The sequence below is a fragment of the Schistocerca cancellata genome, chromosome 9 (genome assembly GCF_023864275.1).
Source record: "Schistocerca cancellata isolate TAMUIC-IGC-003103 chromosome 9, iqSchCanc2.1, whole genome shotgun sequence".
Lineage (NCBI taxonomy): Eukaryota > Metazoa > Arthropoda > Insecta > Orthoptera > Acrididae > Schistocerca > Schistocerca cancellata.
The window spans coordinates 144,030,013-144,054,062 of NC_064634.1; the positions used below are offsets into that span (position 1 = coordinate 144,030,013).

The 24,050-nt window shown below is 44.4% G+C and overlaps 1 protein-coding gene across 1 annotated transcript in view; it reads left to right on the top strand.

The window, feature by feature from the left end:
- Positions 1-24,050, top strand: part of LOC126101443 (lysosome membrane protein 2-like) — a 225,405-nt gene that overhangs the window by 149,617 nt on the left and 51,738 nt on the right. Inside the window, exon 4 of the mRNA XM_049912098.1 lies at positions 9,780-9,924. Within this exon, the coding sequence (XP_049768055.1) occupies positions 9,780-9,924 (145 nt within the window). The remainder of the gene's footprint in view (positions 1-9,779; positions 9,925-24,050) is intronic.

The following is a 24,050-nucleotide window of genomic DNA, read 5'->3' on the forward strand; positions in this document are numbered from 1 at the left end:
GTCTTCAACATGTCCAGATACACGTGTCCTGTAACGTTTTTTTCGCAGAAGAAAAAAGGGCCGTAAACTTTAAACCGTGAGATTGCACAAAACACGTTAACTTTTGGTGAAATGCGAATTTGCTGCACGAATGCGTGAGGATTCTCTACTGCCCAGATTCGCACATTGTGTCTGTTCACTTCACCATTAAGAAAAAATGCTGCTTCATCACTGAAAACAAGTTTCGCACTGAACGCATCCTCTTCCATGAGCTGTTGCAACCGCGCCGAAAATTCAAAGCGTTTGACTTTGTCATCGGGTGTCAGGGCTTGTAGCAATTGTAAACGGTAAGGCTTCTGCTTTAGCCTATTCCGTAAGATTTTCCAAACCGTCGGCTGTGGTACGTTTAGCTCCCTGCTTGCTGTATTCGTCGACTTCCGCGGGCTACGCGTGAAACTTGCCCGCACGCGTTCAACCGTTTCTTCGCTCACTGCAGGCCGATCCGTTGATTTCCCCTTACAGAGGCATCCAGAAGCTTTAAACTACGCATACCATCGCCGAATGGAGTTAGCAGTTGGTGGATCTTTGTTGAACTTCGTCAGTTAGCAGTTGGTGGATCTTTGTTGAACTTCGTCCTGAAGTGTCGTTGCATTTCAAGCACGACATACACTTTCTCGGCTCCTGTCGCCATTTTGTCTCACTGCGCTCTCGAGCGCTCTGGCGGCAGAAACCTGAAGTGCGGCTTCAGCCGAACAAATCTTTATGAGTTTTTCTACCTATCTGTAGTGTGTCGTGACCATATGTCAATGAATGGAGCTACAGTGAATTTATGAAATCGCTTCAATCATTTGTAATAGCCCTGTACTTTACTTGTACTGTGAAACCTTATTTCTTGGCCTACAGAGTCCGCCAGAAAAATATACACCACTTTAAGGAACGGAAAGTATTACTTGTGTGTTTATTTTACATTTAATAATTGGCCACACATGTTGTACAACCTCCAGTTTAGCACGTGGTTACTTTAAATGTTCAAAATGTTCACCGTTGGCGGCCTTACACATAACAGACCGACGAGCGGTCGCAGCAACTACGTCAGTCAATGTTACAGTGGAGATCGCTGCACAGCTCGCTGTTATCTTCTGGCGAGATTCCTCCAGCGTGCGTGGCCTACGTCGATAGTCGCTATCTTGCACAGTTCACCACAAGTAAAACTCCATAGGTGTTACATCTGGTGACCGTGGAGGGAACTTTATGCGCCCGCTTCGTCTAATCCAATGCCCCAGAAAATTTTCATCCAGGAAAGGATGGTGGTAGTGTGGTGGCGCCCTGCCCTGTTGGTACAAGATCTCTTAATCAGCTCCATAAAGTGCAGGTATACCTGGCAAAATTTATGTGCGTAACATTTCCAGGTACACTTCTCCAGTGACAGTAGCATCAAGGAAACAGGGTTTTACTAAGCACCTAGATGATAGTTCACACCATACATGAACCCCTGGTAGAGCGACCGCTTTATCCACATAAAAATGTGGATTTTCCGGTGGCCAGTACACACTGTTATGCCGATTCATGGTTCCATTAAGTTTAAATTGTGCCTCGTCACTCCACACTACCTTCGACACAAATTGTTCGCCATCAGATACCATTTGCTGATACCATTCGCAAAATTGCATTCGGCGATCAGGATCGTCATTAATCGCTCGCAGCTTTCAGAAGTCTTCGTACGCTTGTACTGCTAACCCCCACTTCAAGTACACATTGCGTAGCAGACTTCTCTGGAGAAATAATAAACGTTTCCAACACGAGAGCCGACGAAGCAGGACTTTAGCTGTACGTTATCTTCCTGATCTTCCTCTATGAATATCACAAGTTGTCCCATGCAATTCCAACTGGTCAATGATGCGTTTAATTGTTAGGTTGGTTGGCGGTTCTGTTTAAAACTCCCGCCTCCACTGACGTTGCACTTCAACGGCATTATCAAACTTGAAAAACCACTTCACAATACATTTTCGTTGCTCGAATGACAAGCGTGCTCCAGCCACCTTGTTTTCTCAATATCGAGATGAAAGTACTAACATATGTTGAGCCAAATACCATACTACAACATGTCTGGGTAAATATAAAAATAAATTAATTGTGTTTGCATAAGGCACCTGTGTGTCACCTTCTGTGGCTCAGTTTTTATTTCTGTAAAGTACAATACAAAATTTGTAATAATATATCTATTTTAGGCCTAAGAATTGTAATATGTGCATTTTGCTTTGTTTTGTTAGACGCTCACCTTATAACTACATCGCTAAATGAAGCGCATTCTTAAATATCGGTTTTTGTGCCCTTTTTCGTCTTTTTTTTCAGCATGTCATCTGCAACCTAGTTTGCAGGTCATCTGCAACCTAGTCTGCAGATGATATGCTAAATTGTTATAAATTTGGTATTGTACTTTACAGAAATAAAAACTGATTCACAGAAGATGACACGTAGATGTCGAAACATGTCTGAGTAAATATAAAAATAAAAAATTAATTAATTAGTTAACTGTGTTTGCATAAGGCTGATTTTCAAAACAAACCAGTCTCCTCATCTGTTTATAACTACGACAACTTATAGTTATTTGAACCCGCTTACTGAATTCAAACTTTGATCTTCTTCTACAATTTTTACCCTCCATTCCTCACACTTTTTCATGTTTTTTCCATTAATGAATTGACGGTTCAGACTGTGTTCTATCAACCGACCCCTTCATTTAGTCAAAAAGTGCCATAAATTTCTTACTTCCCTCATTCGATTCAGTACCTCCTTATTTGTTGTTCGACCTACCAATCCAATCTTCAACATTCCTCTGTATTACAACATTTCGAAAACTTCTGTCTTCTTTTCGTCAGAACTGCCAATCGGCCACGTTTCACTTTCGTACAAGGCTATACTCCAGACGTATACCTTCAGAAAAGACTTGCTAACACACCTGGGTGTTCTGCGAGTTTTACTGTTGTGTGTAATCTCTGCCTGCTCTCCGACCAACCAACCAACAGTCTGGTTGGAGTCCACACAGCGAGTACACAGAAAAGCAAAACTCGCAGCACCTGAAGACGATGGCTGGGCCTACAGTGCAGAAAATGGAAACAATAGCTCGGCAGAACAGCCAGAAGCTCACCATTAATCAACAATGCCGAGAAAATCTGAGAGACACCTTCAGTTTATACTAGATGCTAACAAAGTTGTCTTTTTCAGTTATGTTTTTCTTCTTATTGCCTGTCTCCAGTGTTTCCAACCCTGGCCATCATCAGTTATTTTGCTACCCAAACAACAAAATTTATGTACTACTTTTAGTATGCCACTGTGCTGAGTGCGGAACACGTGGAACTACGATACTGTTTCTCTTCTGAATTTCTACAAAAGTGAAGTGAAACTAAGAACTGAGTTTAAAAGGGCGCAAAATTGTCAAAAGTGAATGTGCAAACAAAATTTTTTTTTCGACTTTTACTTATGCTAAAAAATGAAAAAGCGATGGTTTGCGGAATATGTAAACAAGACGCAAAAATACCAATGAATAAAAGCTAAATGCGTCTAGTAAATTATTCTTTAATTATAGTAAGTCTAAGACGGAAGAGTTAAGAGCAATTCATTGCAACAGTTGCTGTGGAAGAGGGCAACACTAACAAACCTGTTATGCGTTCATTTTTCCAACGCTTTATTCAAAAGTGGAACGCTTGAGACATATTCTGAAATTGGTTCCTGAACCCTCTGCCAGACAGTGAATTGTGATGTACGGAGTAATCATGTAACTTACATGTCGACGCAGATATATATTTATGACGATCAATATTTTCTTTATGAGCATTCTTGTTAAGACATTAAGAACGCATTATTCCCACAGCGCACATTTTTTAAATGCCTTTATTTCGCATTATTTGTCATTTTTGTTAGGAGATGAAGACCAACCAGACGAACGGTTCTAATTATCATCTATCCTAGTTCAGACTCAAGAGGTGTTCTTTTAGGAAAGGTTTAATATCGTTTCTAAAATTTGAATTTCAAAATACGATGTTGTTGTTGTTGTGGTCTTCAGTCCTGAGACTGGTTTGATGCAGCTCTCCATGCTACTCTATCCTGTGCAAGCTTCTTCATCTCCCAGTACCTACTGCAACCTACATCCTTCTGAATCTGCTTAGTGTATTCATCTCTTGGTCTCCCCCTACGATTTTTACCCTCCACGCTGCCCTCCAATACTAAATTGGTGATCCCTTGATGCCTCAGAACATGTCCTACCAACCGATCCCTTCTTCTGGTCAAGTTGTGCCACAAACTTCTCTTCTCCCCAATCCTATTCAATACTTCCTCATTAGTTACGATAAACACAGTAAAATAGTAGATAAAAGAGCTGAAGTTAATTCCGTGTCTGTTGATTCCCGTAAAACTTGTAATACAGTTCTGCACGGTCACGTTGTAAACAAAATACGTACATACGGATTACGCCAACAGATACGCAGTTCGAGCGAAGAACCATTATTTTAATCTAATTGTAGACATGATGAAAAGCGAAGGTACTGGCGTACTTCACGGTACTGCAGTAGTACAAGTCGTGTTCATATGACCTGGTGATAGTGTTGGCAGTTGCGGACAGCGAAGTGAAAGCTGTAGAAATTTGTTACGAAATGCAAAGAGACCCGTAGTTGCTGAGTATATAGTGAAAATTTTGACAGTTGACTCTAAATAGATGTAAATGTAACGTAGCGTGTGTAAATACACTATGTGATCAAAAGTATCCGGGCACCGGGCAGAAAGTGACTTGACAAGTTCGTGGCGTCCTGCATCGGTAATGCTGGAATTCAATATGTTGTTGGCCCACCCTTAGCCTTGATGACAGCTTCCACTCTCGCAGGCATACGTTCAATCAGGTGCTGGAAGATTTCTTGGGGAATGGCAGCCCATTCTTCACGCAGTGCTGCACTGACGAGAAGTATCAATGTCGGTCGGTGAGGCCTGGCACGAAGTCGGCGTTCCAAAACATCCCAAAGGTGTTCTATAGGATTCAGGTCAGGACTCTGTGCAGGTCAGTCCAATACAGGGATATTATTGTCGTGTAGCCACTCCGCCACAGGCTGTGCCTTATAAATAGGTGTTCGATCGTTTTGAAAGATACAATCGCCATCCCCGAATTGCTCTTCTACAATGGGAAGCAGGAAGGTGCTTAAAATATCACATTAGACCTGTGCTGTGATAGTGCCATCCAAACCAACAAGGGACGCAAGCCCCCTCCATGAAAAACACGACCACACCATAACACCACCGCCTCCGAATTTTACTGTTGGCACTACACACACTAGCAGATGACGTTCACCTGGCATTCGCCATACCCTCACCACGTATCGGAACCCCACATTGTGTACCGTGATTCGTCACTCCACACAACGTTTTTCCACTGTTCAATCGTCCAATGTGAAAGCTCTTTACACCAAGCGAGGCGTCTTTTGGCATTTACCGGTGTGATGTGTAGCTTGCGAACAGCCTGTCGACCATGAAATCCAAGTTTTCTCACCTCCCGCCTAACTTTCATAGTACTTGCAGTGGATCCTGATGCAGTTGGGAATTCCTGTGTGATGGTCTGGATAGATGTCTGCATATTACACATTACGACCCTCTTCAACTGTCGGCAGTCTCTGTCAGTCAACAGACGAGGTCGGCCTGTACGCTTTTGTGCTGTACGTGTCCCTTCACGTTTCCACTTCACTATCCTATCGGAAACAGTGGACGAAGAGAGGTTTAGGAGTGTGGAAATCTCGCGTACAGACGTATGACACAAGTGACACCCAATCGCCTGACCACGTTCGAAGTCCGTGAGTTCCGCACAGCGCCCCATTCTGCTCTATCACCATGTCTAATGACTACTGATGTCACTGATATGGAGTACCTGGCAGTAGGTGGCAGCACAACGCACTTAATACGAAAAACTATGTTTTTGGGGTGTCCGGATACTTTTGATCACATAGTGTGCACCTCATGCAGGGAAAGCGCCAGAACGTCACACAGTAAGTCAAAATGCGGACGAAGTTGAGTGTTGAGTGATCGTGACGGACTGTTACTGAGGAGAACTGTCATGAAAAATAAGAGGGCGACAGCTGTAAAAATCACTGCAGAACTGAACGTCGCACTCGCGAACCCTGTCAGCACCAAAACAAGACGAAGGGAACTCCGTAAGTTGTGAATTGTTGGGCGACCTGGAATTCTAAAACCACTTATCAGTGACCGAAATGCCTGAAACAGGAAAACGTGGTGCCGAACCCATAAAACCTCGACTGTGGAGCAAAGGAGAAAGTAATTTGGTTCAAAAATGGTTCAAATGGCTCTGAGCACTATGGGACTTAACAGCTGTGGTCATCAGTCCCCTAGAACTTAGAACTACTTAAACCTAACTAACCTAAGGACATCACACACATCCATGCCCGAGGCAGGATTCGAACCTGCGACCGTAGCAGTCGCGCGGTTCCGGACTGCGCGCCTAGAACCGCGAGACCACCGCGGCCGGCTAAAAGTAATTTGGTCTAATGAGTCTTGTTGCACACAGTTTCCAACTTCTGACCCAGTTTACTTCCCAAAAGTGAAACATGGTAGGGGTTCGGTGGTGGCCTGCGCAGACATATCGTGGTGTTCCTTGAGCCCCATGACTTCTCTGGAAGCTCGCATTACTGCGAAGGATTATATGACCCTTTTGGCAGATCAGGTCTAGCTAACTCAACAGTGTCTGTGCTCCTCTGTCGAAGTGTTCGAAGACGACAGGGCCCTGTCCACACAGCCTGTGTCATCCAGGACGGTTTTGTGAGCACGTGGATAAATTATTTCCTGGCCACCACAGTCAGCAGATCTCAATATTATTGAACCTGTGCGGTCTACTGTGGATAGGCAGTCGAATTAAAGCGAGACTAATGGAAAAAGTTAGTAAACTGTCTATTATTTAAAAAATAATCGCCATAACCTTAAGCACATTTCTCCCCCCTGTCACACAAGACGGTCAGCGCCTTCATGGAAAAATATTTGCGTTTGACTGCGGAACCATAATCGTATCCAGGTGTGCACCTCTTCATCCGAAGCAAATAGACGGCCACAGATTTCTTCAAGGTTCTAAAAATTTGGAAACTGCATGAGGCAGACCAGAACTGCACGGTGGATATGTAAAGGCTTCTCAGAAAAACTTCCGCAGCTTAGCCGAAACAATGGGAAAGTAATGATGATCTTTTCCTCTGGCTACAAGGGACCGTTGCTCACCGACTTTGTGGAACACGGCGCCACAGTTTAAGAAAAGCGGGATGTGACGCTTTGCCAGGTCCAAACACCCTGGAATGTTGACGGACCAGATCAGTCTGTTGCAGGATAACGCTCGCCCACTTCTTGCCAAAGTTTTTTCGACTACGCTACACAGTTTTTTGCCGGGAAGCCATTACACGGCCTCCGAACAGCCTTGATTTCTCCCCAGGCGATTTCGACATTTTTTCATCCCTGAAGAAAGACTTTCGTGGCTGTCTTTTTGCTTTGGACGAACAGGTGCACACATGGATATAATCATTCTTCCGTAGGCAACCCGAAAACATTTTTCCATGAAGGCATTGGTCACCTTGTCTCGCAGTGGGATTACTAGCAGTTTACTTACTTTTTTTCATCTGTGTTGTCATTTGACTGGCCCTCATTAATTCCTGGTCGTTTAAGGGGACCTGGACGTGAATGGGCTGCATTTTTATACCTCGCTCTCAGTGCACATTACTCTTGATCTACAATGCGGAGGAAGTTGTGGTTCTTTACCAATAATGAATGATATTAACTGAAGCTGTAAACGGAAATTTATTGAAATAGCTGTTATATTTTACGAATTACAGTATTTTGCCTAATAGATGGTTTATAATACAGGTTCGCATTCTGGTACCATTTTCTGATCCATCATCAGTCTAATAGCATTCAAACTGTCGCAGGGTGCTGTCAACATTCATAGGAACACTTTATTCCTCTCGTTTTGTAGTTTGGAGTATATCTGAGGAAATAGAAAAACCCTTGTTATACCACATTACTATTTTATCTAAAAAATGCCGCTAAAATTATATACACAATGACAAACATAGATCATTTCTGCGATGTATTAGGCATAATACTAAGATACTATCCCATTATCCACTTGAGAGAAATTTGGTGAACATGGATAAAACCACTGTGAAGTTACATGGACCTAATGTTCTGAAAATGTAGTTTCGAGAAAATGAGAAAAGAATGTTCAGTGTTTGCCTCTTTCAGAGCATTCCAGCAGCATAATCTTGCTGGCCAGCTGCTTCTTTATCCTCTGTGGACTTCTTCAGGAGCCTTTTCCTCACTCTGGACTCTTCAGTGGCGGCTTCCACAGCCCTTTCAGCTTCAGCTAGTCGCTGACGATCTATGGCAGTCAGAGCAGCTATCATATTACTTCCTGGCTGGATGCCTAATTTGTCCATTACTTTTGTCCTACTGATTACACCATCATTGAAACAGATGACAGCATCCATCACACCCATTTTGAGTACTGTCCATCCAACAAACACTGTTTTTGGTACTCGTTGCCACGCGCAGCTGTTGAAACTCTGCCCGCCTGTGTGGCCGTGCGGTTCTAGGCGCTTCAGTCTGGAACCGCGTGACAGCTACGGTCGCAGGTTCGAATCCTGCCTCGGGCATTGATGTGTGTGATGTCCTTAGGTTAGTAAGGTTTAAGTAGTTCTAAGTTCTAGGGGATTGATGACCTCAGACGTTAATTCCCATAGTGCTCAGAGCTATTTGAACCATTTTTTAAACCACGTGAGCGCCAACTTTAGCATTTCGTTGTTTAGTACTCCAAATTTCTGAAGTGAAATGTATTTGGCATCACATGATTTTCTCGCCGTCTGATACATTGCATTATCTAACTGTGTGGTGTTCTCACCAACTTCTGAACTATTTTACAGCATCAGAAAGTGAAGGACTTTCCGCTTCATTTCCAACAGTACTCTCAAAGACAGCAGCTACAATTAAAAAATGCCAGACAAGTGCGAATAGGTTTTGATGAGTGAGTTAACGAGTATCAAAAAATGTGAAATAAATGGCCACATCTCTTGACTGCACTGACTTAGAAGCTTAAGTTTTTTACACCACCAAGGAACCATAAACCTTAGTATTTGACATAAATTTCAACTTGATACCTCTGTGCCCGTGCCTTAGCAAAAGGAGTCTTAACAGACGAACAGACAGACAAATACAAAGTGACCGACTGAGGTATGGAACCCTAAAAAAAGGATCGTTAAATGAGTGATGTATCCCTTCAGAAAATGTTAAGTGCTATGACAGAAAGTCCCCAATATTAAACATCTAAACATTTCACGTACCTGTGAAAGATAATACTGGTTTTCTTCCAGAATTTATTTGTGCAATTAAACATTGTATAACTCTTCACCATTTGCTTCTCCTACTCTAGAATTTATACACAGCACAGTTACGACTAACAAATACTACACATATGCACGGATAAACACATAATATTCGGTCTGTGTCGTTAAAAATCACTGTAAACATCTTCTTAACAGACTCTTACCACCGTAATGACGTCCAGCCGAATGCTCAAAATATCCCACGACTGCAGCGCCCTCGGGAAGTCTAATCATTTTTACAAGGCCTTTGCAAACTATATTGTTTTACAGTTTTCAAGTTTCGTAAAAGGATGTGAGAGATGACGTATGGAGATATAATAGACCTTGGTTTATCGATAATGCGATAAAATAGTGTTGGTCGGCACAGACGAGTGAGTGTCTTGTGTTTGGCAGGATGCAGCTGGAACGGGTCAACGTCCGACTGCACCCGGACAACACGGTGAGCTACCAGGAGAAGCGCAGCTTCGATTTCGCGCCGGAGCTCTCCGTTGGCAACCCTGACTTGGACAAGGTGGTCGTGCCCAACATCATCCTCATCGTGAGTAGCCTATTCAGGTGGCAACACTGAGTGTCCGTTTGGCGTGCTCTGTGACTCTTGTCAGCCAGACATATCCTACCTTTCCTTCAATACTCTCACACCACACCCGCCATTTCTTCTTATTTTGAATGTAGAAAAATATCTAATGTTTTAATAATTAATATTTTGTTCTTGATGAAACAAATTCTCTGATATGCAAAGCTTAAGGGGACATTGTATGTCCTATGCCGCCAGTGTTAAATTATCGAATTTTGTAGCCCATTATCGTGGAAAATTTTTAAGACACCAACTTACTATTTTCTATAATTATTGAATCCATCTTTCTAGATACACTGAACTTGAATTATTACATAAATTTTGTTGTGGGGCATGTTATTTTTTTCAAACACTGAATTTTTGACAGAATTTTGTAAGTAAATGAACATAAAAACAAAATAACTCTGGATATTTTAATTATTCTAGTTCCATATGTATTGAATCTTCCACTTGGCACGGTGTGAAAATTTCATGTCTCTACCATCAATACTTTTATATAAAGTGGGACATTTATTGCGAAAAATGAGTTCAGAGATATTGAGGTTTAAAAATTTTGTTATTACAAATTCTTATACAGACTTTCATTTCTGCGTCATTTATGCACTAGAATTGCCCTGGCCTATAGTCTATGTCTTCTTCACTGTCACAACAGCCCAGTGCTTGCCGCCTCCTTTTCTTTCTTGCTTCTTTAGTCATTTGCTGAGCAGCTAACTCTGCTTCACGTACACGAAGCTCATCCAGTTCCTGCAGTCCTTTAGCGTTGTTCTGTCCAAAACTTACCCCTAACTTCTCCAGAACCTTAATTCTTTCATAGTTCCCACCATTAAAGTTATTACAGCATCAGACACTGCTAACTTTAGAGTCATAAGGCCAACAAATACATTTTTAGGCACACGGCACCACACAATATTATTGAAGGACTCATTCACATTCTGGGTCTTCCCATGTAAACACTTCTTTAGTAGCTCAGGATTTGCCAAATCTCTGTAAATAAGTTTGATTGCCTCCATTACTGCCAAAGCAAGAGAACTTTTATGTGTAAATTTATGCACGGTGCCAGAAAATTCAACTTGCCTATATTTACACCAAGTGTTTGATGGAAGTGGTCACAAAGCATACCATGGTTTGCTTCACTGCTAGCAAACGTGTTTTCAAGTACTTCAGAAGAAAATGCAGATCTCACATATCTGTTAACCGCAAATTTGCGTTTCTTGAAGTTACTTTTACGCTTAGTCATTTTATTTAAGTATAAAAAGCAATAGAAGTTAGCTTACTACAAAAATAGCCGATAATCACACTACTTTCAACGAAAACTAGTATCAGAAACAAAAGACTGATTTGTTTATTCGTAATGCCAACTTCTGAGACGTAGCAGTAGGCACAAAAGTAATTCAGAGCCTTCTAGACTGTGTAGTTCCCAAGGTATGACTGCTCAACTGTGACGGTATATGCGTAGCCGCGAAATTTGACAGTCACATGCCAACATTCAAAATATTATTTGAAGGTCTCACAATTGTCTGATTTTAATGTATTATACACTAAAATGTTCGGGAAAGTCCAAAGTACATTATGCACTATAAAACAGAAAATGTCAAATTCCAACGAATTTCACGTACAATATCCGCTTAAGATGATGTGTCACTGCCAAGTAACTTAGCTCGAGAAACTTGGATCACACATAGAACTGTTGCAGAGTAGTGCAAAAGGTACCTGGAAGCAATACACAATGAGGCATAAAGAAATTACGCTTGCAATTAAGAGACAATAATTACACTGAACTCACGGCAATTCATGATGGTGCACTGTGAACCGTGAATTTACTTTCAATTTTTTTTTATTTTAGAATTTACTTTATTTCCTGGCGATTCATCAAGAACATTGACATCTTTAATTACACTAGGTGAGCGTGGAAGTAGTTGCCAGGGAGTAACTGATGTAAAATTACTGTTAACAAACGTGAATTTATTCCTAAAAGCCTTTTCAAAACAGATTTAAAATTATAAGCAGAAAAGCACATTCGAAATCCCAAGTCACAATTTAACAAATGTGAATTTTATTCCTAAAAGCCTTTTCTATACAGATTTAAAATTATAAGCAGAAAAGCACCCTCGAAATATCAAGTTACAGTTTTATTTAGAGGCAAAGAACAATATTAACAGTAGGAGCCTTCAGGCTGAGAAGCTTAACACGGCCGTAATCATGACCGCTCACAACAACCTCTGAAAGACTACACTGGTGCCAATCTGCAACACACCAGATTACTTTAAACAAAAAATTTTTAACAATTCACACAAACATGTACTATGCACCCCGTAAGAGGAATGGAAATGGTACAACCCTCAAATTATTTGCCACCGAAAGTGCAATTTGTCTTTTTTTTTTTAGGACTCTTACGGTGGGTGGCAAGCTTATAACCTATAATAACTATTTAAATAAAACCCATAAAATGCAGACTTACATAAAATGTACAACATTCTCTACATTATATATATACCACCTCGCAAGATGGTAAGCAAGATAGAAACATATTTCAAGAATTCGGCCTTTAAGCAATAAATTCGTCAACACCTATTCCGACAAACATGACAGAGGCAGCTATTAACATACGGCAGACCGACAGACAGACAGACCGACACTAACTGCCTAACAAATGCGGAGGAGAGATAAACGAGGAAGCTGGGGACGAGAGGCTGACCAAGAACACAAGTAGAATTTAACAAATAACTAAAACAACATATCGCAATTCACTTAACTTCTAATAACTTCGATTTCTGGTGAAGACCTGGTGCAGCATCTCCAAAACGCTCTCCCGAACCATCTGCTGCCAGCCACTTCAACGGACGCAGGAAGGCGCGCCCATCTCCCGCCTCACGGCGTCGCACCTCACACCGGGCAGGCCGATATCGTAGGTTGGCTCCTGCTGCTCTCATGTCGGCCGCAAAGCCACTACCCCTCGCCATACGGCGTGGCCCACTGGACTCACGTGGCGACCTCACATGCGCTGACGCTCCAGGCGGACAAGTCATCTTGTGTCCCAGTGCGCGACTGACCAACCGATCGATCCAACCACCAATGCCCACTTCCTGAGCAAACTCGAGCAGACTGGCGGCCTAACACATACTAGCACCCCAGACGACCGACAGACACTAAACGCCTCACCAATGCGAACGAGAGACAGATCCAGACTAACTTGGCTGACCAACTGACCAGACTCATCCAGACTGACAGACTGCCCTGGCTGACCAACTGCCTCCGACTAACCAACTGAATGTACGGCAGACCGACAGACAGACAGACACTGACTGCCCGACACTGAGCCGGCTGACCAACTGTCTAGACTCAGAATGACAGACTGACCCCTTGTGGAGTTTTTTTTTTCCTTTATTGTGATTTCATTCCCCTGCCCCATATGGGCAGAGGAGGGCTGTCAGCGGCACAATCCGCCGCTCTTCAGCAGAGTGACATGAAATTAAAATAAGAATAAAATGGTACATACATAAGGCGATAAAGGGGAACTTAAAACAGAATAATGGGAGAAAATGAAGGTAAAAAATATAGACTAACACGGAGACGTTCATGGAGGACAGTTAAAAAAAAGTCACCAGAAAGTTAAAAAAAAAACACAGTTGGCGATTCTTCGAAACTCATAGAAGACACTGACTGGACATGCACATGTTAAACGTCGGCCACAGTAGTAAAAACACTATGGCCGGCCGCGGTGGTCTAGCGGTTCTGGCGCTGCAGTCCGGAACCGCGGGACTGCTACGGTCGCAGGTTCGAATCCTGCCTCGGGCATGGGTGTGTGTGATGTCCTTAGGTTAGTTAGGTTTAAGTAGTTCTAAGTTCTAGGGGACTTATGACCTAAGATGTTGAGTCCCATAGTGCTCAGAGCCGAGCCAAAAACACTATGGAACAACACACTGAAAACCCACTTGCAGCACACACGACGAAGAATAAAACTGCCAGGCGAGACCTGCCGCCCTTGTGGAGTTCATAGCACCGCTTAAATGCACGTGAACAGGCAACTTTTCCCCTTTTCCACCAGAGGGAGACACCATAGCTGCGATTGTCACAGCGGCGCCACCGCCAGAAACGGAAAGCGACTGCTTTACAGTATGCACTGCGGCGCGCTCTTAAAAACAGCAAATTTTACTACAGCTCACCCTGGACATTAGAAATGGTGGCACACCGTTCTTAATGGGATGCATGCTCTGCAACGTGCCCACATGCTGTCCACAAAGTTGGTAAGGCGTACTGTGGTAATGCGTAACATTCCTCCACCACTGTGGTTGGCAAGTGCTAGATGGTCATTATGCTGTAGTATGTCTCTCTACCGCATCCACTCGTGCCCTATGGGATTTAAGTAGGGTCACAGACAGGCCTGTCCATACACCAGATATTCCCTCGTTCCAAGGGCGGAGCTCGATGGGGAAGACCATTGTCATCCATTAAAATAAAGTGAGATCCAAATGCACCCCTGTAAAGACCTACAACGGGAAAGAGTACAGTGTCACAATAAAGTTGACCCATGAGAGTCCTGTGTTCGAAGTTCTTGAGGCGAGGAAGTCCCTGCAAAATTATGCCTCCCCGCAACAAAACACCTGGACCACCAAACAGCTGATGTTCGACAGTGTTCCTGGGTGCCTTACATGTGCCAACCTCTCGCCATACAAGGGTATGTCCAGCCCGTTCGCCTGACTTAAATCCCATCAGACTGATGTGGGATGTGGTGAGGGGACTTCTGTCGCACAGCCACAGGCACAAATGAGCATCCAGCAATTGCCAACCACGCTGCTCGAGAAATGGAACGCCCTAAGGTAATAACTCCTTACCAACGTTGCAGAGTGTCCACTGTCGTTAGTGGTACTGACATACCCTATTAACAACCATGTTCCGCCAATCTAATGTCCAGGGAACCACTATGACTCACGGTGACTTAAGTGTAATTATTGTCTTTGAATAAAAGTGTCATTTCTGTTTGTCTCACTGTGTATCTCTTTCAGTTACCTCCTATACTGTACTATACTATACTCTAGCAGTTGTTTGTGTGTATGGCTCAAGTTTCATAGACCTTTCCTACTTGGCAGTGAATGATTGTGCGAATGTTACTTTCGTCCTTACGTTTACCACACCTGTATATAACAGGATTGGAACTTTAATAGTGGCAACCATTTATTGACTGCTCGTACAAAATAGATATGTGTTTCAAAGTTTTACTGACCTTCAAAGTAGTCACCAGTATTGTGTATAACCCGTTGCCAGCGATTTGGAAGTCGTAGAATACTCATAGCAGTGCCAGTTGTGTTGACAGTTCGAGCGGTGCAGTCTATTGCCCGACGAATTTGTAGCAGTTTGGAAGCGAATGCCATGAATGTTTCGTTCAGTTTAGAAATCGAGTTGAACTCAGGAGGGCATAAGTTGGGGGAGTGCAGTAAGTGTTATTGCACTTAGCAGCCCTATCAGTCAGACAAATCACTAACAGCTTGCACTGTACATGCTTGAGCATTGTTCTGGAAAATGATGGTCAGGTCCTGCAAAAAGTGTCATCACTTCTGTCTCTATGTTGTTCATTTTGGAACACAACCTACGACCAGCTTAGAGACAGAAGTGATGACACTTCCTGAAGGACCTGAGCATCATTTTGCAGGACATTGTTCAAGCATGTCTCTCTTTCTTTCTTACTCTTGCGCCTTAGTCCCGCAATGTTTTCAGGGTCGGCGTGGTTAAAATGGATGTGGCAAGATTAATTTAAAGGGGTAGCCGAATGCCCTTCCTACCGCCACCCCATACAGCCCAGGATGGAATCAGTGTACCCCAGTTGTCTGTGTCTAGTGTAAATCATGAAATAGTGCAGAAGTGTTACAAATGTCTGCGTGTCGTGTAACTGAGGCGGGATGTGGGGACCAGCCCGGTATTCACCTAGCGGGCTGTGGGAAACCGCCTAAAAACCACATCCAGGCTGGCCAACACACAGTCCCACGTCGTTAATCCGCCAGGCAGATTCGATCTGGGGCCTACCCGAGTCCAGGAAGCAGTGCATTAGTGCTCTCAGCTAACCTGGCAGGTGACAATGCTCAAGCATGTACAGTTACAGATTTGTTTGACTGATGGGGCTTCTAAGTGCTATACCACCTGCTGCACTCCCGTAACTTAAGCCCTCGTGAGTTCAACTCGATTTCTAAACCATTCAAAGATAAGGGAAATTAGAGCTCGTACTGAGGCGTTCAGACAGTCGCGATCCGCGAGTGGAAAGGAAGGGGGGGGGGGGGGGAATATGACTTTGGCGCGAATTGTGCCCTCCGCCAAACACTGCTTGGTGGCTAGCAGAGTATATATGTAGCTGTAGATGTAAATTGAAGGGAACACTTCACGGCATTCGCTTCAGAACTGCTACAAATTCGTCAGGCAACAGACTGCGCCGCTCGAACTTTCAACACAACTGGCTCGGCTAAAAGTATCCTACACCATCCAAATCGCTGGCAACGGGTTATACACAATGCTGGCGACTACTTTGAAGGTCAGTAAAACTTTGAAACACGTATGTATTTTGTATGAGCTGTAAATAAATAGTTGCCACTATTAAAATTCCAACCCTCGTACTACAGTCATTCACTGCGCCAAATACTCAGCCAGTGTTCCTCTAGCTGTTTTCCTAGTTTTCATTTCTTCCGTTTTTTTAACAATGATCTATGGAGCTTTTCAGACACAAAGATATGACTAAACGTTTTATCAGCTTGATATCTCGTAAACACGGAACTAGTTTCCTTTTGATTACAGTTTTAATCTCTGTTCTTCTAGAGTGAGGTGGTGTAGGCGCCCCGGTGGTCCCAGTCGCCTATGATGGATGGAGGCCGAGCGGTGACCTCTCCAGTTGTCAGGATGCTAGGAAATGACTGTGGACACATCAGAAACGCCAAAGAAACATTATTAATTCATGACACCTTTATTCCTGCTGAGTACCATGTGGCCCGTGTAACACAGGCTGCCTGAGCTTGGTGATATCAACGATCTTCCCCGAGTCCTCGCTGACTTGGAGCGATGACACCAGCTCCGGGCCGCACAGTCTTGCTAGCGCAGTGCCGCCGGCTCGGCAGTGGACAGCAGGCCACTGCACGTAGGAGGCTCTGGGTTGGAGTCCCGGCACTGTCGGCATGAGAAGCATTCTCATAGTGCGGAGTGTACTCTATCCCACCCCGTCTTCTTCCCTGCTCCTCCTGGTGGCTCGTCCGCGGTGGACGGGCGGAACGGGCTGCAGTCCCCCAGCGTCGTCAGCTCACCCGGTTGTGACGGCGGATGCACAGGGCCTAGGCCGCGCACGCTCTCGACGACGGCTCAATGATGTGGTCATCATTGGCGGCGGGCGAGTCTGCCACGATGTCTGCTAATCCTGGGTTGATGATTGACAGCGGCAGCAGAGAGGACCAGCATGGTACTGTCCCCTCATGTCTGCTGCTGGATGGGCCGCTCTTACTGCAACATCTCCTTAATAAGGATTAACATGTCGATCACCGATCTGAGCGCTACATAGCGACCCAGTACACATCTTACTGCGAGTGCCTTGTTGCTGTCAAAGCTGGCGTATTTAAAGGAAGCACGAGCGACGTCCTGACGTCATTCTAGTTTGTAATGAACGCATTCGTTCCACTTATACTGCTGATTTATCTGTCGTACTCGCCCCTTAGGTGTTCTTGTGACAGAGTTACGTGTTGTTATGGCAGACTTACGCGAAGTTATGAAATGCAGTACAGCTGACTATACCTCTGTCTTACACTCTATGAAAGTCTCCGTCTAACACAAATCCGCGTGCTAAGCAATTCTCTCTCGCCTGTTGTGTGTAACCAGGTGACTGCCCTGCGTGACGACACATTCCGATACATGTGCAATCCTCTTACCTCTTGGCTAACCTACTGCCTCTGGCTCTCGGCATAGGCAACGAAACATTGACAATATTCCACGTTTCCAACTCTTTACTATTCCGCGACACTACAGTGGAACTACAGGAGTAAAACTGCTCAATGAGAACTATATGGCTGCAGGGTGTTCCAACGATACAGGCTGCGCGGCGAAGCCTGAGTTGGCACCCAGCTACGCCTTCCAAGGGCCGTCCGAGGCTTGGGCGCTGGCTGTGGCCGCCTAACGAACTTGGGGCCTCAACCCTGCTTGCCGCTCGAACGTTCAGTGCGCGCCAAATTACATACAAGTCAGAATTGACCATTTGAAAATTTTAAGCGACCGCCGGAGAGCTAGACTGGGCAGTGGCTTGGGTACCTTCACCCTATCCGAAGGATAGAGGAAGGTGTACCGTCCGGTATCCAGTCATTCCGTGCTGGGCCGTGATGGGAAAAAGACATGTCCTAGCATGTAGTGCCGGGCCGAGCTGGGAAAACGACGTGTTCTGGTAGCACAAGTGGGTAATGTATGTGTTTGGTGGTGAGAGGTAGAGCAGGAAAGTTATATTAACTGTGGATGACCGTATGCGTAACTGGATCTAGTGCAGCGATGCTTCCTAAACTTAGAACCGTAGATATAAGATCTGTAATCTTATTGTTATCTTCTTTCATGTTAAGAAGCAACTAACAGTCGGCTACTTCGGTCTGCAGAATAAACTACTGATTACAAGAATGCATTTCATTTATAATTATATCGTTAGGCCTAACCTTATCAAAGGTGTCTGTCGCCTTTTAAAAACGAAATCTTGTGGCGACCTGCTACGTTATATGCTAATCTGTTTTGTTTCTCACTTTATCATGGTGTGATCCAGTGCTTAAAATCAGAGGCCAAAGAAGAGAGATGCAGGCAACGCATGATGGAGCATGAGGTGCCAGCCCTATAGCCAACAACAACCGTTACAATATAGGCTGCACTATTGTACGGAAGGATAACAGTAATTGCGAAAAGAGTGAAACGGGGATGTAGTCAGTCCTCGACGTTATTGAGCCTGTACTTTCAGCAAGTTGCGAGGAGAACCATGCATAAGTTTAGAAAAGGAATTAAAGTTCAGTGTGGAGATCTAGATTTTTGAGGGTTGTCAGTGGCTTTTGCAATTGTCAGAGACGACAAACGACTTGGAAGAGCAGTTGAAAAGAATGGATAGTGTCTTGAAAATAGGTTATAAGATGAATGTTAGCAAAAATCAGACAACGGTAATGGAGTGTAATAGAATTAAATCAGGTCATTCTGAGCGATTTGGATAAGGAAATGATACACTAAAAGTAGGAGATGAGTTTTGCTATTTGGGCAGAAAAATAACTGATGATGTCCGAAGCAGAGAAGTTACATTCTAAGATTTAAAAAAAAGAAAAAAAAAGAAAAAATACGCACCACGAAGGAATTATCCGAATGCGACGAAAGTCGGTAGATGTTGTGCATATTTACGGACTAGCAAATGATGACCCCAGCCAGCAAGGTCGCAAAATCTCTAGGCAGTTGAGAAAGCTTGAAGCATTATCGGCTGGGGTCTCCAACTCGCTCGAGATTTTGACGATCTAACGCGCCAGTCGGACAGAATTTGGCACGAGATTCCTCATGAGGCCATCCAATAACTCTGTCAATCAACACCAAGCCGATGCTGTTTGCATAAGGGCCAGAGGTGGACCAATGAATTACTGATTTGCTCCATTTCTGGATATTTTTCTCTTGAATAAATCATCCACTTCTTCTGAAATTGTAATCATTTATTTATCTGTACAAGTAATCACATATACTGATTTCGGTCCCACTCTAAACATTCCTTCACAGTACACCGCGGTTCTTTTTTTTTGTCTATCTTTATTTCTCAAAGTGTTTTAAATATACTGACAAGGAAAGAATTTCTAAAAAAAACTATTTGTTAACATCTAATATTAACTGAAGTGTTAGGAAGTACTTCCTGAATATATTTATTGGAGAGTAGCCTTGTGCAGGGGTGAAACGAGACGATACACAGACACACAGAGAATACAAGCTTTTCAAATCTGGTTTACAGATGAATGCTGAAGATTGATAGGTATATGGACTAACTAATGAGGAGGTACCAAATCGAATTGCACAACTTGACTAACAGAAGGAATCCGCTGACAGGCCACATTCTGAGTCATGAAGGAGTCATCAGTTTGATAATGAAAGGAATTGTGGGGATAAAAATTATAGAGGAAGATCGAGACTTAAATACAGAAAGCAGAATGAAGTGGATGTACGTTGCGGTACTTATGAAGTGACGAACAGTCTTGCACAGTAGATATATGTGTAGTCAACACAGCTGACTACCATGCAGAGAACTCTGGTTCGATTCCTGGTAATGCCAGGGACTTTTCGGTGGGAAGAGAACTAAAACGGGGTGCATTCAGCCTCATAATGCGAACTGAGGATTTATTTGACGGAGTAGCAGCGGCCTCAGGTCACTAAAACTGACAACTGCCGAGACAGCTGACCCTATGACCGTCCACACCGCACTAAATGACGCCATTAGGAGAGGACAACAAGGTAGTCGGTAGGTACCGTTGTGCCCGCCGAGCCTTGTGGTCGGAGTCAGCGTTTTCAGTTAGGCTTGTTTACGTTGAGGGTCAACCACAAGTCCTCGTCCCAAACGTCGATTCTACCGCAGGACAGCCTACGTTCCCCTGCAGTTTTCCAGCGTGGCGACTTCTTTATGTATAACAGCATCATCAGTGACTGGCGTTTGAATGCAGGGTTAGGCTACAGACAATGGTTCATCAAAGGACTCTGAGAATAAGTTATGAATTATTTCAGTGAAACATAATGATCTGCTGTGTGAGGGCAACTCGTACTAACCACTGCACACAATTAAGAAAGTTAAGAATTATGTTCACGTAATTCCTAAGAACAACCGGGCGAAACCAAAATGGATAAATGTGTGTAAGCGTATCAACACGTGTTCCGTTGCAAATACACTCCTGGAAATGGAAAAAAGAACACATTGACACCGGTGTGTCAGACCCACCATACTTGCTCCGGACACTGCGAGAGGGCTGTACAAGCAATGATCACACGCACGGCACAGCGGACACACCAGGAACCGCGGTGTTGGCCGTCGAATGGCGCTAGCTGCGCAGCATTTGTGCACCGCCGCCGTCAGTGTCAGCCAGTTTGCCGTGGCATACGGAGCTCCATCGCAGTCTTTAACACTGGTAGCATGCCGCGACAGCGTGGACGTGAACCGTATGTGCAGTTGACGGACTTTGAGCGAGGGCGTATAGTGGGCATGTGGGAGGCCGGGTGGACGTACCGCCGAATTGCTCAACACGTGGGGCGTGAGGTCTCCACAGTACATCGATGTTGTCGCCAGTGGTCGGCGGAAGGTGCACGTGCCCGTCGACCTGGGACCGGACCGCAGCGACGCACGGATGCACGCCAAGACCGTAGCATCCTACGCAGTGCCGTAGGGGACCGCACCGCCACTTCCCAGCAAATTAGGGACACTGTTGCTCCTGGGGTATCGGCGAGGACCATTCGCAACCGTCTCCATGAAGCTGGGCTACGGTCCCGCACACCGTTAGGCCGTCTTCTGCTCACGCCCCAACATCGTGCAGCCCGCCTCCAGTGGTGTCGCGACAGGCGTGAATGGAGGGACGAATGGAGACGTGTCGTCTTCAGCGATGAGAGTCGCTTCTGCCTTGGTGCCAATGATGGTCGTATGCGTGTTTGGCGCCGTGCAGGTGAGCGCCACAATCAGGACTGCATACGACCGAGGCACACAGGGCCAACACCCGGCATCATGGTGTGGGGAGCGATCTCCTACACTGGCCGTACACCACTGGTGATCGTCGAGGGGACACTGAATAGTGCACGGTACATCCAAACCGTCATCGAACCCATCGTTCTACCATTCCTAGACCGGCAAGGGAACTTGCTGTTCCAACAGGACAATGCACGTCCGCATGTATCCCGTGCCACCCAACGTGCTCTAGAAGGTGTAAGTCAACTACCCTGGCCAGCAAGATCTCCGGATCTGTCCCCCATCGAGCATGTTTGGTACTGGATGAAGCGTCGTCTCACGCGGTCTGCACGTCCAGCACGAACGCTGGTCCAACTGAGGCGCCAGGTGGAAATGGCATGGCAAGCCGTTCCACAGGACTACATCCAGCATCTCTACGATCGTCTCCATGGGAGAATAGCAGCCTGCATTGCTGCGAAAGGTGGATATACACTGTACTAGTGCCGACATTGTGCATGCTCTGTTGCCTGTGTCTATGTGCCTGTGGTTCTGTCAGTGTGATCATGTGATGTATCTGACCCCAGGAATGTGTCAATAAAGTTTCCCCTTCCTGAGACAATGAATTCACGGTGTTCTTATTTCAATTTCCAGGAGTGTACTTGCGTGTCTTCTGTATATGTTATTGTCCGCCCCGACAGCTGAGTGGTGCCGGCACGGTAGCTCAGCATGTGCGGTCAGAGGGCTGCTCGCCCTCTGTAATAAAAAAACTGACTCAAGAAATCAACGATCAACTTGAACGGATGCCTTGTGACGTCCGCCGAGACCAAACGCAACGAACTATATCGAAAAAAAAAAAAAAAATGGTCAGCATGACGGATTGCCGTCCTACGGGCCCGGGTTCGTTTCCCGGCTGGGTCAGGGATTTTCTCCGCTCAGGGACTGGGTGTTGTGTTGTCTTCATCATCATTTCATCCCCATCCGGCGCCCAGGTCGCCCAATGTGGCGTCAAATGTAATAAGACCTGCACCAAGGCGGCGAGACCTGCCCAGTAAACGCTCATTTCCATTTTGTATATTTTATTGATGGGGATTATGAAAGGCATTTAAAAAATGTGCTTTTGAATCTTTCTCTGAAACAAAATTTGAAGCCTAATGTTTTGCCAGTTCTGTACCTGCTGTCTGCAGAATTGATTCAGGGGCAGCTACGAACCTAAGAATGAGAAATACTATTGCACGTAAACGAACATGCCGTAAAGAAGGAGAGAGATTTTACAGGTAAATTTATTACCATCTAATCGAGAGGACATTAACTATGAAAATAAAAAATGCTGTAAACGCTCCAATGTACGTTTGTGCCAACAATTGGAAATTGTGGAAAGTGAAAGAAAATAAGCTAGGCAAGAGAAAGCAGATTTAGAGGAGCGTCTCTCTCGGCGTATTCTGGTATACTTAAAATAAGACAGTTTTCCAGAACGCGGTTCAGGATTTTTCTTTTTCTGCTGTCAACAACAAATGGTTACCCTTTGATCATCTGAAGCTGTTGCAAGGGCTGCGTCTTTAGACTGTATGTCTTATAAAGCCTTATGTTTTTAAACGAAGGCAAATTTATTTATCTACCTAATGCAAAATTTAATAATAATAATAGGAACACTCTATAACATGGAAGAACCCCAATTGTATTTGCAACTGCATATGAGTGAAACGTGTGCACGTCGTGTTTATAAGCTTCTATAAGGTAGCTAGAGGCGAGAGGGTGAAAGCGACGAAATAATCGCTCGTAACACATCTGCGCGTGACTCCTATCGTGTCTTCTTACAGCAACTGTGGGATGGGCTAGCGTCGAGAGATGCATCAAACAGGCCGGCCGCGGTGGTCTCGCGGTTCCAGGCGCGCAGTCTGGAACCGCGTGACCGCTACGGTCGCAGGTTCGAATCCTGCTTCGGGCATGGATGTGTGTGATGTCCTTAGGTTAGTTAGGTTTAAGTAGTTCTAAGTTCTAGGGGACTGATGACCACAGCTGTTAAGTCCCATAGTGCTCAGAGCCATTTGAACCATGCATCAAACAAATCTTCAGACTGAAACCTAAAACAAAATACAACAAAACCAGCAGTATGAGTTGACTGATTCCAGTGGTGAGTCACTGAGCTTTTAGTCGTAGGCTACTAGCTACGTTGCTTCCGTTTAGCGTAGTGCGCAATTTACATATCTCTAGATTTAAAGGAAGTTGCAATACTTTGAAATCTTATCAAAATGTTGCTGAATATTTGCACAGCTTTATAATACTTTGAAATATTATCAAACTGTGGCTGTATATCTGTACAGCTTTTTTCAGGTAGTTCTACATCATAGATAACTGCATCATATATGAAAAGTCTTAAGTTACTATTACCATTGTGTGCAAGGTCACTTATATACTGGGTGTAGGGGTTTAGGTACAG